The 14,457-nt window shown below is 42.1% G+C and overlaps 1 protein-coding gene across 2 annotated transcripts in view; it reads left to right on the forward strand.

Annotated features, from left to right (window-relative positions):
• Positions 1-14,457, forward strand: part of MYZAP (myocardial zonula adherens protein) — a 90,694-nt gene that overhangs the window by 24,929 nt on the left and 51,308 nt on the right. For both annotated transcript variants that reach the window (XM_004421619.3, XM_014780762.2), the window contains exons 3-6: positions 96-251; positions 3,992-4,084; positions 7,728-7,841; positions 10,927-11,079. In XM_004421619.3, the coding sequence (XP_004421676.1) occupies positions 96-251; positions 3,992-4,084; positions 7,728-7,841; positions 10,927-11,079 (516 nt within the window). The remainder of the gene's footprint in view (positions 1-95; positions 252-3,991; positions 4,085-7,727; positions 7,842-10,926; positions 11,080-14,457) is intronic.

The following is a 14,457-nucleotide window of genomic DNA, read 5'->3' on the forward strand; positions in this document are numbered from 1 at the left end:
ACCTTCAAAGCCATATACAGTGGGCTTGTTATTACGGCTGTTTCCACGAGGCCTAAAGAGTCATTATTCTTTTCTCTTTTCCTACCTTCTTTTAGTATCCTGACCTAAGCAATGGAGAACCAACCAGGAAACTTCCTCAGGGCGTTGTCTATGGCGTGGTGCGAAGATCAGATCAAAATCAGCAGAAGGAAATGGTGGTGTATGGGTGGTCCACCAATCAGCTGAAAGAAGAGATGAATTACATCAAAGATGTGAGTCATTTAAGGATTTTTTTTTTTCTGGTTTTTACTTTTTTTTGTAGCATGTAAGAGGGTGGAGTTGGAAGCATTGAGGTAAACGTAATAAGGCATGGAAAAATTCTTAGCATTATAGATGGAATTGTTTCTGCATGTTTTCATGGTAATAGTAAATCTACAGATGTAATTCTGCAATGAGATATAGAGTGAACTTCTGGGTGTTACTAAGTAGGGAGATTCAGGAGACCAATTGGCTTCCTTCTTCCACGTATGACATGGAGGCTCTTAAGTGGTTTTGCTTATTACATTGGACACTCCTAATGTGTGAGTTTGGACAACTGTATAAATCTGGATGCATTTGGCAGCAAGTAATAGAAAAGCCAACTCAAAAAGGAAATTTGTCTTACATGGGGGTAAGTATGCGGGTAGGTGGGCTCCAGGCAGAGCATGTCCAGGCTCCGGTTCTATTTCTCTGAATTTCCCTTAGTTCTCTCCTCCTTCAGCCTCAGGCTCATGGCATCGTCTGAAAATATGATGGTGTCTGGGTCTTTTTGTTTTTTTTTGTGAGGAAGATCGGCCCTGAGCTAACATCTGCCAATCCTCCTCTTTTTGCTGAGGAAGACTGGCCCTGGGCTAACATCCATGCCCATCTTCCTCCACTTTATATGGGACGCCGCCACAGCATGGTTTGACAACTGGTGCGTCAGTGCGCGCCCGGGATCCGAACCGGCGAACCCCGGGCCGCTGCAGCGGAGCACGTGCACTTAACCGCTTGTGCCACCGGGCTGGCCCCTGATGGTGTCTGGAGGAAGTAAAGAGGCCCCTCATTTCTGGTCACGTTTTAGAGACTCTCCATTAAACTTCCCCTTATGTCTCCTTGGCCAAGGCTAGGTCACATGCTTATTCCCAAATCCATCACTGGCAAGGAGAATGGGGCGACTATGGCTGGTTCATTTGGGTTGAAATGGATGCTGGGGAGTCAACCACAATAGACTTCGTCCAACCCAGGCCAATCAATGCCATTTCTTGTATTTAATATCACATTTCTTTTAAACTACATGCTCTTTTGAGAAAATTTGGAAAATACAAAAATATGTGAAGAAGAAAACAAAATCACTCATAATTCCACCATGCAACTGGAGCAGTTAACATTTTGGAGCATTTCCTTATAAATTTTTCGTTTCTTTTTATCTATCTCCATTTTTTTTTTTTTTTGTTCTTTTGGTCTCCCTAGATTGACTAACGCCCCTATTGACCAAACCAGAGTAATTAGATAGAGAGGAAATGAGCTGCTCTGACACTGATGGGCCCCAAACACTGATCTGTAGATTAGAAAGTGCTCGTGAGGAGCAGGGGCAGTGTGGGGCAGTGGAGTACCCCCAGGGACCTTGGTTCAAGGTGCAGCTCTGTTTGGCCCAGCCAAACTTTTCCTCTCTCTGGGCTTGTTTTCATCATGTGTAGGTTGTATAGGTTGTGACCCTAAGGTCAAAACCTCCAGCTTTGTGACTCCATTTTATTTGGTGAGTTTGCGGATAACACACCAAGTCATGTTGTCAGCTTTTATATGGGTTTTTAAAAAGAACATCTCTTATCGGATATCAAAAATAATAAATGCTTTGGGTACCTTCTTTAATGTGTCTTGAAAGATTTGGATACTTGTATAATTATAAGGAATAAAAAGTAATCTTGATTAAAAATAATAATAATTGCTTAGCAGAGAAAATGAAGAAAAGTCAAAAAAGCTACATACATACACAAACACACAGGACATGTGTGACAATGACCAGCTTCAAATCCCCAGTCATCCTACCCTCCATATATAATTTTTAATCATTCAGAGTATCTCATTCCTAATTTTCCTGTAGAGGAGCAGCTTGAACATTCCTAGTCTCCTATATTTTCCTCATGGAAATACTTAGTCCTTCCTCATTTAACTGCCCCAGATAACATGGCACTGCTCCAGAGGTAAACCTTGTAAGCAGAGGGGAGAGTTGCAAATGGCCCAGACAAAGAAAGCAGGTTCAGGCTGGTCATGAATCAGGGATGACATGTGCCCAGGTGGTAGGAGTGGTTCTGACCTGAATTGCCACCCTCCACTGTAACCTGCAACTGAGAATTATTTTCCAGGTCCCACCTTTTATTTATTTAATTAATTAATTTGTTTATTTTTTTTGTGAGGAAGATCGGCCCTGAGCTAACATCTGCCAATCCTCCTCTTTTTGCTGAGGAAGACTGGCCCTGGGCTAACATCCCTGCCTGTCTTCCTCTACTTTATATGAGACACTGCCACAGCATGGTTTGACGAACAGTGCTTTGGTGCGCGCCGGGGATCCGAACCAGTGAACCCCAGGCCAGCGCGCGGAGCGCGCACACTTAATGGCTTGTGCCACTGGGCCAGCCCCTGGGTCCCACCTTGTATAGCTGGCTTCAAATCCATCCCTGGCCTGCTCGTTCAGGGACAACACAAGTCCCTCTCTTTATGAAATTGTTTGTCCTCTCTCACTGTGAATGACTCTGGCCCAGTTGACTTCCTGTAGTATTTGACACCCAGCTCGAGATCCCACCCACTCCACTGGTGAGCAAGCAGCACATGAGCCAACTCAGGCCCACAGATGAAAGCCATTCTGCCTGCCCAGAATGAAAAGTTGTGCTTTTGGCCTCATTTTCCCAAAATATTTGTAGTTAGTGGCAAGAAAGAATTCTGTTATTAGAATTCATCTGGGGAAGGCTTGGCGTCTTGATTCACTCTCCCTACCCCTGAAATCTCCACCGATATCCCGGCACCCCTAATAAACATGCTGTCTAATTTAAAACAATGTGCTAGCTATGCAAATACGGCTTCTAGGTTAAGTCCCCCCATGCTGTCCCCTACACGCCACCGGTCATTCTAACCAACTGCTGCCTTGAGCCCTTCCTGTATAGAAGTTCTGGAGCCTCCCTGGAGAGGGCTCCCTTGAGACTTCCTGTTCTGTTGGAGGATGCCTGAGGTCTTTGTCCATCCTAAGGGCACCAGAAGGAGGGAGGAGCCAGGGACTGTTTGTAAGGTTCTTTTGTTTTTATTTAAAAAAATCTTTAAGGCCTTATTACTTCTTGATGTGCTACTACATATGGAGAAACTTGAACAGTGTTTGTGTAAATAGGTGTTTTGGGGATCACCTTGACTGTTGTTATATTTCGTGCCTTGTGTATTACTGGTGATTATTGAGGAACTGACTTCCAAATTCATGGGCTCTCTAGGCTCATAGTTTCCTGCCTTACATTCTGACATTTAATTGCTCTTTGGCAGTCAGAGCAGAGATCGGGAAAATTAGAAGTTGCTTTTGTGTTTTGGTTTTTGGTCCTCTTAGCCACATGTTTGCAGTCAACTTGTTAAAAATTTTCTACTTGTAAAAATGTGTGATAGGAAAAGGGGCAAATCTTGCCTAAATGTGGTTTGAGGGTGATAGGTGAATTTCAACAAACCATTTTTTCTTCAGAACTTATTATTTGGATAATTAATATTTATTAATAATTATAATTATATATAATCATAATATGTATTTATTATTAATATTATTATCATTATTATTGGGATAATTCCCTTGGCTTCTAACTAGAAATCAGGAGTGATCTTCTCCCTTAATTTCCCAAATTGTTCTGTTCTTAAGTTGTTTTTTTAATGAGGCCCATCTCTCATTAGGTTTCTTGAAAGTTTTGGCAATCTCGCATGAAAACGTTATAGCTTGATCTCTAACTAGCATCTTTGTGGGCCACAGGTGAGAGCCACTTTGGAAAAAGTAAGGAAGCGAATGTACGGAGACTATGATGAAATGAGACAGAAGATTCGACAGCTCGCCCAGGAACTGTCAGTAAGTCGATATCTCAGTGACCTGGAAATATGGAGGGATTGTAGAGCTTAGAACACCCTCTCAGTGGCTAGTGCCTGAAGATATTTGAGTTTATGATGTTCTTTATGAATGGAATCATATTTTAAATGAACTGAGGGAATTTTATCACAGAACAAAGTTTATTATTATTAAAATGAAGTTTATTATTTTGTGGCAAGAATAATCTTTACATTCAAAGCATCCCTCCAAAGTCAGGAATAAGACAAGGAAGCCAGCTATCATCATTATTATTTAACATTGTGCCTGAGATCCTAGCCAACAGAATTAAACTAGAGAAATAAATTTGGAGCTATAAAAACTGGACAGGTAAACGTAAAACTATCACTATTTACAGACTATATGATTATATACTGAGAAAGCCCAAGTGAACCAATGAAAAATACTACTATAAACAATAAAAGAATTCTGTAAGGTAGCAGGGTAGAAAACTAATAGATGCAAAGAGGTAAAAAACAATATGCAATAGATACAATATGCAAAAAACAGCCAGTTAGAAGAAATTACAGGAACAAAAAACTACCAAATATCTGGGAGTAAACTTTAACAGGTAGAAAGATATACCATGTGCTTAGAAAGGAATCATAAGATGTCAATACTATCCAAGTTAATATATAAATTTAATATAACCCCATAAAAATACCAACAGATTTTTATTTTATGTTGTTTTTGTACAACTAGATGATTCAAGGTATACAGAAAATAAATATGAAGAGTTGGGGAAAATTCTGGGGAAAAAAAAAGCAAAAAGTTAGCCCTCTTACTATTACAACAAACTGAAAAAGCCTCAGAGATTAAAACAGCGTAGTGTTGGCACATAAATAAACAGACATCAATGAAAAAAAGCCCAGAGATGTAGCCCAATGTATGACAAACGTAGCATCTCAAATAAAGAGAGGAAAGGGACTACTCAGTGTGTGCTGTTGGGACAGACCTATACCTGGATAAATTCCAAATAGATCCAAGACTTAAGTGCTAAATATGAAACTTAAAAGGGCCAGAAGAAAATATGTGTGAATTCTTTTATACTCTTGAGGTAGGGAAGGCCTTTTCTTACTATGACATGCAATCTTAAGGCCACAGAAAAAGGGTTGATAACTTTGACTACGTTAAATGAAAAACTAATGCTGGCAAAAACACTAAAGTCAAGGTTAAATGACAGACTGGGAAAAATTATTTGCTTTCATATCATAGATAACAGGCTAATTTTCTGAGTATTTAAAAAGTGCCCACAAATCAAGAAGAAAAAGGCTACAACTCATAAAAATAGGCAAAATATTTGTTACAGATAATTTATAGTAAAGATGAAGAGCTCTTAAATGTATGGCAAGATACTTTGCCTCACTCTTAGTGAGAGAAATTCAGATTAAAACCGTCCTGAGATGTAATTCGTATCTAGTAGACAGACAGACTGCGTGAATGGGACAAGACGCTGGACTAGCAGTGCTGCGGAGAAAAACAGGCAGACTGCTGGATGGAATGTAATTTTGTATTCCTCTTTAAGGAGAGCAATTTGGCGGTATCTACCAAAATTACAAATGCCTCTGTCCTTTGACTCAGAAATTCTATTCCTAAGAATTTATTCTGTAGCTAAACTGTCACATATGTGAAATGACGTAGGTATGAACTTAGTTGTTGCAGCAGTGTTTGTAATAGTAAAAAGATTGGAAGCCTAAATGTTCATGAAGAAGAGGAAAGTAAAATAAATTATATCTCTACAATAGAATACACAGAATTGTAAAAAAAAAAAAAAGAATGAAAAGACTGAATAAGCACTTTGAAAAGAGATATGGAGGGATTTCAAAGATATAGAGTGGATGGTAAAAAGAGTGAGATGCAGGAAACTATGTATAATGTGCTACTATGTAAAACAGGAAGGGAAAATAAATATATCTGGATTGTTTTGTGTGTGTACAAAAAGTTACTAGAAGGAAAATCATGAAAGTAATTGACAGTGGTTCCTAACTGAGAGGCAGGGTGGGCAGCGTGCTAACTGAGCGGATGGGACAGGAGTGATCGGGAGATTTATTTTAGTGTGTACCGTTTATACTTTTTAAGTGTTTCAACTATGCGAATATATTACCTACTCAAAAATTTAAGAAAAAATAACCTTCCTCTGGTTTAATCAAGCTAATGCTTGTGGGAAAATTTTTTTAAAAATATTTGTGATTAATAATCTGGAAGAAGGGGCCGGCCCCGCGGCTTAGCGGTTAAGTGCGTGCGCTCCGCTGCTGGCGGCCCGGGGTTCGGATCCCGGGCGCGCACCGACGCACCGCTTCTCCGGCCATGCTGGCCGCGTCCCACATACAGCAACTAGAGGGATGTGCAGCTATGACATACAACTATCTACTGGGGCTTTGGGGGGAAAAAAAATAAATAAAATCTTAAAAAAAAAAAAAAATCTGGAAGAAAAAGTCCATCCATATATGACATACCTTCCGTTAAGAGTTAATATCTGCAGGAAGGAAGTATAGTTACAACAGTCATGCATTAGAGTTTAGTTTATGGCTGGGCTGTGACATTATCTGCTTAAGTAAGACCTCCTGCCTTGATTATAGGGGTGGGGGCCTATAAACATATCCACCTAGGTCATTCTCACTGGCATGTAGGAAGAGGTTTGTGAAATTCTCACCTACCTATGGGAATTCCCTCTGCCATCCACTGACAGACACTAACGACTATAATTAAAGCCAAAGGATTAGATTTGCAGTAGATGTGTAAACAATCTCTGCCCTTTGCTTTCCATCCCTTCTCGGGCACATTCTCATTTTCTCATGATAGAACTGTCACAGGAGCTCTATCTCTCTGCCTACAATCTCCTCCTCCAGGCCACACCACATACTGTAGCCAGATTAAGATCACTAAATTACTGCTATGTGAACACACCCCCAAGCAAGAACATTCTACAGGCTCCTGGTCCTGGCCTGCTGTTCCAGCTCTCTCCCATCCCCAGGGTGCACCCCTGCTCTATCATGCCTTCTGCTTTCCGTAGCTCCCACAGGCCACCCTTGAGCCTTCCCAGAACCCTTCACTGGAGTTCTCCTGCCTTCCTGGCTTTCTGTATCCAGCCTTTCTTTAAAGTGTAGCTTACAACTGGCCTCTGATGAAACTCTCTCAAACATGTCAATCACACACATCCCACAAAGACAACACAGCAACAGCAGCAGCCACAAAACAACTCTTGAGAATCGGGTGAGCCTGAAGTATATTCTTTCTGTGGTGAGTAGAAAGAGCAAGATGGCACAAGAAGATATTCTAGCTGGGTTCTGGTTCTAGCTGTGCCCCTTTTTAGCTGTTTGTGTGCAAATCTTTAACTTCTCTGATTCCGTTTCCTCCCTATAAAGGCAAACGTTCCGGCTGCCGCATAGTGTTGTTGTGAGGACTGAGTGAGGCCCGGTGGGTGAATATGTAAATACTATCCAAAGGAAAAGTGTTCTTCTCTTTCTACTCTCTGGGGCATGCAGATGTTGACTTTTAAATGTAAAGCTTTACTTGAAATATTGTTGAAGTGGATGTGGCTACTATCAGGAGAAAGTTCCAGCCTAACTAAAGATGTTGTGGGTGTGTGTGGATTGGTTTTTTGTAACTGTCCCCTCAATCTGTGCAGATTTCACAGGCTCAGCAGGACTATCTAGAGAATCACATCCAGACACAGTCGTCAGCCCTGGATAGTTTTAATGCCGTGAACTCGGCTTTGGCGTCGGACTCCATTGACCTGCAGGTATTCATCTGCTCACTGTCAGACTGGGGTCCCCTGTCACAGTGCAAGCAAGCTTAACCAAGAGCAAGCCCCACGCCTTTCTAGGAAAGTAAGTCACAGAATGTCCTCGGCCCCTTATTCAGAATCCTTTCAGCATAGCCACAGTCAAGACTGTGCCAGGAAGATGCTGACGGAAGTTGAAGGAAGTGCTTCTGAGCTGAGACTCTAAACCTTTGAGGTGCAGTTGTTTTTGCCTTCATTAAAATGGGGGTTTAGATCCTGAGTTCAGTGCTAGAGATGTCACTTGCTTCACTAGATACCCCAGTGGTCTTAAGTGTCAGTGCCTGAAACAGCATATCAGTCCCCCACTCCCTGTAGCCCGTGTTGCAGGAAGTTCCACCCAATCACAGAAAAGACAGACTTAACCAAAGGCAATCCATAGTCATTCATGACAATAACTCCCAGAGGCCGTTAAGCACTTTTTCCTAATTTAGAAATAATTTTGCATTAAAATAAATCATGTGCATTCCAAAGAATGTCTTGCAGTACCAGACAGGGAAAAGCAGAAAGACTCAGGATCCTACCTTTGTGCAAATATGTGTTGTCAACCCACTTCAGGGGGATTGCTCTCGATTAATTTGGCTGGGAGTTAACCACTCAAATGCTGCCCATTATTACTCTTCCAACTGACGCCCCCTTCTAACATGCAAATTAACTTGAAAATGTTCAAAATAAGCATTATATTTATTAGAAACAGCTTCCCTTGGCTTTAGTTTACAAATATGCGAACAATAGTTTCTGTCCCTCCTCCAACTTTATTTGGCTCTTATCTTTTTACCCTCCTATTAAAAGTTCCACAAGTTGTTTTGAATCCTTTCTGGTTCTATATAAATAATTTGTTAGATAAGCAAACAAATTTTCATGTTGGGATTATCTACTTCCCCTAGAACCTAGTATTCTCTAATAACAGCTACTATGGCAGGAGTGCCAACAGCAAAGCTAGGCCACTGTCCCACCCACTGGGTGGGTGTGTGTTTGGATTTGTCTGGAGGCCCGTTTCTAGTGGGGCCTCTGAGTCCCACCCTTTCCTGGCTCTCAGTGCATGCCAGTTTTTCCCTGGCCTCAGGCCAAGCCCTACTTTGGGTCTGGTTTAGTCAGTCGCCTTTGTTTTCCCTCCTCCTGCCATCAAGGGTGCTCGCCAGGGCTCCCTTTCCCTCCCTCTTGGGCATCTTCTCACTCCTGGCCAACCAGGAAATGCTGTACCTCACCTGAGTTCAGACTTGGTTGGTATCTGGGTTTTCTTTCCCAACATACTTCTGATTTGCCACCCTGCTGACACTCCAAGCATTTACTTCCGAGGTGAGCTGTTGGAACAAGGTCAACCCTAACCCAGGTACCCTGACTGATTCCTAGGTATGGTCCAGTCTCTTAGAGGAGGGCACACAAAGGAACCTTATAATGAAAAGATTAAAAACCATTGTTTAAAAAAAAAAAAAGAAAAAGAAGAAAATAAAGGTACCATCTCATGGCTCGGAAACTTGACTGAATCTGAAGATAGTTGGTTTCTTATTTCTGCAAGGCGCCAACCTCTTCCATTGTCCAGTCTACTCTTTTCATTATTATTGACAGTGAGACTAGACCCTTGGTTTGATTTCATAGAATGTCAGGGCTGGAAAGAACTGTCAAGATGATCACCAGACCCCTTGTTTTATGGATCAACAAACTGAGGCCAACAGAGAGAAATGACTTGAACCAAGGTGTCTAGCTAGTGGCAGAGCCAGGACTAGAACCCTGGTATCTTGGTCCAGATGTAGGTTCATGAGCATAAGAGCAGCATCTGTAATGCCAGTGGGGCTTGGGGAGGGGGTGGTTGGGCCAGGCAGTTTCTAAGGCCCCTTGCAGCTCCAGTGTTCTATGATTCCGTGCTTCCAAATGGCTTCCATATTTTCTTTAATATCTATTTACCACCATCGAAATCCTTTCTCCTGATTCGAGTAGGTTTAGAAAAGAGGCTTATTATCCAGAGTGGAGGCTGTGGAGTTGGAGGATCTTCAGAAACTGATCATCTACAAAGAGGACAAAGGTGTTCGAAAGTGTGTCCAACACCAGAATTTCCAGATCTCCTGATTGACAGTGGGAGATGACGTGGGGAGGTGGTAGAAGGTGCCCGTAACCCACTGTCCAGTTGTGGGAATTCTGGGGTTATGGAAGCCATTTTTCTGTAAGGAGAGTTAACTAGGTAGAACTTGAAGCGTTAAATAGCAACAATATTAAACATTCTTGCTCCAGTGGGTGGCCTGGAGCAATAATCAATGGGCTTTCCACACTTGTCAGGCTCTTGTCTGAGTCAACAAAGCCTGTTCTCTGGTATTCCTTCACCTCTGCCCTTCTGTGCCTAAGGGTGGAAGGTGACACATTTGCAGGCCTTACAGTAACCTCAGCCATGTTGTCTCTGTCCTGACAGGCGGTCTAGAAGTCACTCAACAGTATAGAAGTGACAGCCCCTTTAAGAAAAAAGAAGAATATCTCCGTTCTACAAAACACATATTTTATTTTCTGATTTCGTTGTCGGAATTTGGAAAATATAGAAAACACAAAGAAGAAAATAAATATCATCTGTAATCCTATCACATAGTGAAAACCATTATTTGTATTTTGGTGAATTTCCTTCTAGTCCTTTTTTTTTTTTTTTAATGCCTAAGCACATTTGAACAAATGCTTATACATTTCTTCCCAAAATGGGATTAATTTGTACTTACTATTTTCAAACCCATTTTTTTCTGTGTGTAATGATGTATTATGAACACTTTTCCTTGGAAAGACTCCATTTTAATCCATCTCCATCCACCCTAAGCAGGGGCAAGTGGTATTGGCAGCAGCTGTAGGGTATTAAGGAGGGGGCTCACTGGCCTACCCATTTACAGGGCGGCAGACCCCTTGACCACTGTAGGGGCTTCAGTCATTCAAACACCGGGGTCCCAGGCTTGCAACTTCTGTGGGCTGACATCTGCCTTAGTGTAATGACAAAGGGATGTCCCACTGCGTGACTCTGCCATGTTTCCTCACACCACCAGATCTGGTTTCATTTTTATGTTCATCCCAACAGAAAACCCTTGTGGATGTTACTTTGGAAAATAGCAACATCAAGGATCAAATCCGAAATTTACAGCAGACATATGAAGCATCCATGGACAAACTTCGGGAAAAGCAGAGGCAGTTAGATGTGGCGCAAGTGGAAAACAGGCTGCTGAAGATGAAGGTAAAGTGCAGGAGCCAAGATCTCTCGCTAACCTTTCTCCTCTCTCTCCTCCCATCTTCAACTCTTCCATTTCCTTTTCTCTTAGTTGGATTTTGTTCCCTTTTGGTGGCCAACTCCGTAGGGCTTTACTTGAAGGCACTGAGGAGGTTTCTGGGTTCACAACTGTCAGTCCAGATTGGGGTACCCCATATAGACCCCCACTAGGGACTCCTGCCTTGGCCCTCAGTGGCTGAGACAGTCATCATGGCCCTGCTTTTACGAACTGTGAGAGTACTTGGGGTGTCCACAGGTCTTGGCCTTCAGAAGCTTCACTGTTCAGATTTTCTCTGAGGCCCAAGGCCTTTCTGTCTGGTTTGACAATAAAGAGCCGAGGGGCACACAGGAAGAAAATGATGGGTGACCAAGGACTCTGGGCAACGTCCGTCTTGCCTACCAGGCTGTGTTTATTCCTCAGCTGGGCTTCTAATGCCCTGGATGTGTTAGTGCCCCTCCCAAACTTGAAACATGAATAGATTCCCTTCCCAGTGGCAGGAGCAGACCCATGCATGGCTCATAGAAGTCACTCAACAAATTATTTCCTGAATAAATTTGTTTTTATTTGTCTGTGGTTTTCAAATTGTGTTCAGTACAGCCTTAGGCTGTCCTAGAGGAGAGGGCCTTATGGGCAGTGTAGCCATAGAATTTATTGCTCCAACCAGAAGATATTTGGGAGTGAAAGGTGGTGCTATTAAGAATGTAGAGAAACAAATTGGGACATGTGGTCCCCTCCCTATGGGCTGCCTCAGATGGGGAGGCGGGACTGCCACACTGCACTGTGTCATCTCTGTGCTTGTCGTCCCACAGGGTTGTGCCATTACAGTCCACGTGGCCAAACACAACCACCCTGGGGAGGTGGGGGAGGGGGACCAGAGAACTATAGAGTAGATCAGCTCCTCTTTGCTTTCACTTCAAACTCTTCTCTTTACTATTTCATATATTGTATTTCTGTGTGAGAGTTACTTTGAAAAAAGGGGTTGCTGAAAGAGTCTGAAATTACTGGAGTCTTTTCCTTAGTGTAGGAGCTTGATCCAGTCATTCATCCCACAAATACATATTGAGTGTCTACTGTATGTGCCTGTCCTGTACATTCCTGTTTGTTCCAGGGTGGTATGGCATCAGGGGTCTGGGGACTTCATCAGGCAGTTTGGCAGTCTGGCTGCTTCCACGGAGACCAAGCCTCTAAATGTAACCTACAGTCGCCTGTTTTAGAGACTAATTCCTTTACTTAACTCCCTCGATCCCCCTCAAAAAAGTTACAGGACTCAGAGTATTTCACATGACCTGGATGCAGAGTAAACAGGACTAGAGGGACAGAGCTCTTTCTAGAAGTCTGTGTTTGCAGTGGAAATGGAGTGCAGGATGCATTGGGTCTCTCTCAGCTGATGATAATCTCTGTTCAGGATTTTCCTTTTTGTGGCTTCTTGGTACCAAAACTCGCCCAGTGATGAGAGGGGAGAATTAGAGGGCCTCAAGAGAGACTTTTGTCCAATCTTTGGAGTAAACGTCATGTAACCTATTGAGGTTGAAGTATACCTCACTTATCTAGAGCTTCCATATCCAGCAAACTCTGCTCTCTGGAACAAGCAGTAAGCGAGAAGGAAGGGACACAAACAGAACTTCAGCAGCATAAAATCAATGGCATGAAGTTCACAGGCAAGGGCAGGACCTGGGGTAGAAAGGAGACACCAGCCACCTCCAGCCTAAGCCCTACCTGCCCACAACTCTACTGGCTTTTTCTCATCCTGTAAGCTGGGCCTGCACAAGCCAGTAGGAGTCCCTCGCTTAATGTTCCCCAAACCAGGCGGGAATGTTTCCAGACGCAACATTTGGGAAAGCACAAAGGTATGGAAAGGATGGATCCAGATTTCTTATATGAGCTTAACTTAAGTCTTTCCTAGAGACTGGCCAGTGCAGCTAATGGGACAGCCTCAACTCCATGTGGGCAACTTCTCTTCAAAGGCCGCCTTGCTTTTCTGACATAAAAATTTTTTAAAGTAATGTAGGCACATGGGGGAGGGGGAAGCCAAACAATGTGAAAGCTAATCTAGAAAAAGGCTTGTACCATTTTACATTCCCACCAGCCATGTAAGATTTCTCCACCTCCTCTCCAACACCGTTACCATCTGTCTTATTGATTATAGCAAACCTTGTGAGTGTGAAGTGGTGTCTCATTGTGGTTTTGCATTTCCCTGATAACTAATGATGTTGAGCATCATTTCTTTTGCTTATAGGTCATTTGTATATCTTCTTTGGGATATCTATCAGATTCTTTGCCCATTTTTAAATTGGGTTATTTATATTTTATTAGTGAGTTGTAAAAATTCTTTATATATTCTGGATGCAAATTATTAGATATGTGATTTGCAAATATTGTCTCTCGCTCTCTGGGTTGTCTTTTCACTTTCTTGCTGGTATCCTTTGAAGCACAGTTTTTGATATTGAATATTGATGAAGTCTAATTTATTTTTTGTCGCCTGTGCTTTTGGTGTTGTATCTAAGAAGCCATTGCCTAATCAAAGGTCACAAAGATTTACCTTCGTTTTTCTTCTAAGAGTTTTATATTTAGGCCTTTGATCCATTTTGAGTTAATTTTTGTCTACGGTGGGTTAGGGGTCCAACTTCATTCTTTTGCATGTGGCCAATCCAGTTGTCCCAGCACCATTTGTTGAAAAGACTATTCTTTTCCCATTGAATGGTCTTGGTAGATAATTTTTTGAAATTTAATTTTTTATAATAGGTACATTATTCACTTAGTTTCAAAGTCAACCTATAAAACAAAGTATGTTAAGAAACAGAATGTCTCTATCTGTAACATCCCTTTTCCTCTGTTACCCCTCCTTCCTCCTATAGATAACCTTTTTATTTTTATTTTATTTCATTTCGTTTCATCGTATTTTATTTTATTTTATTTATTTTATTTTTTTGGTGAGGAACATTTTCCCTGAGCAAACATCTGCTGGCAGTCTTCCTCTTTTTTTTTTTTTTTTTGCATGAGGGAAACTAGCCCTGAGCTAACATCCATGCCAGTCTTCCTCTACTTTGTATGTGGGACGCCTCCACAGTGTGGCTGATGAGCGGAGTAAGTCTATAACCGGGATCCGAACCCATGAACCCAGGCCGCTGGTGCGGAGCGCATGGAACTTGAACCATTTGGCCAGGTGGCTGGCCCCAGATAACCTTTTTATTTTTTAATTTTAAAGTTTATCCTCCTCTGATCTAATTCTAACAGCGTAGTGATCTTATTTTCAGCCCACAACAGAATACAGTAGTCCCCCCTTAACCACAGTTTTGCTTTCCATGATGTCAGTTACCTGTGGTCAACCGTTGTCCAAAAATATT

Source organism: Ceratotherium simum, chromosome 3, assembly GCF_057802395.1.
Source record: "Ceratotherium simum simum isolate JZ-2026a chromosome 3, ASM5780239v1, whole genome shotgun sequence".
Classification (NCBI taxonomy): Eukaryota; Metazoa; Chordata; class Mammalia; order Perissodactyla; family Rhinocerotidae; genus Ceratotherium; species Ceratotherium simum.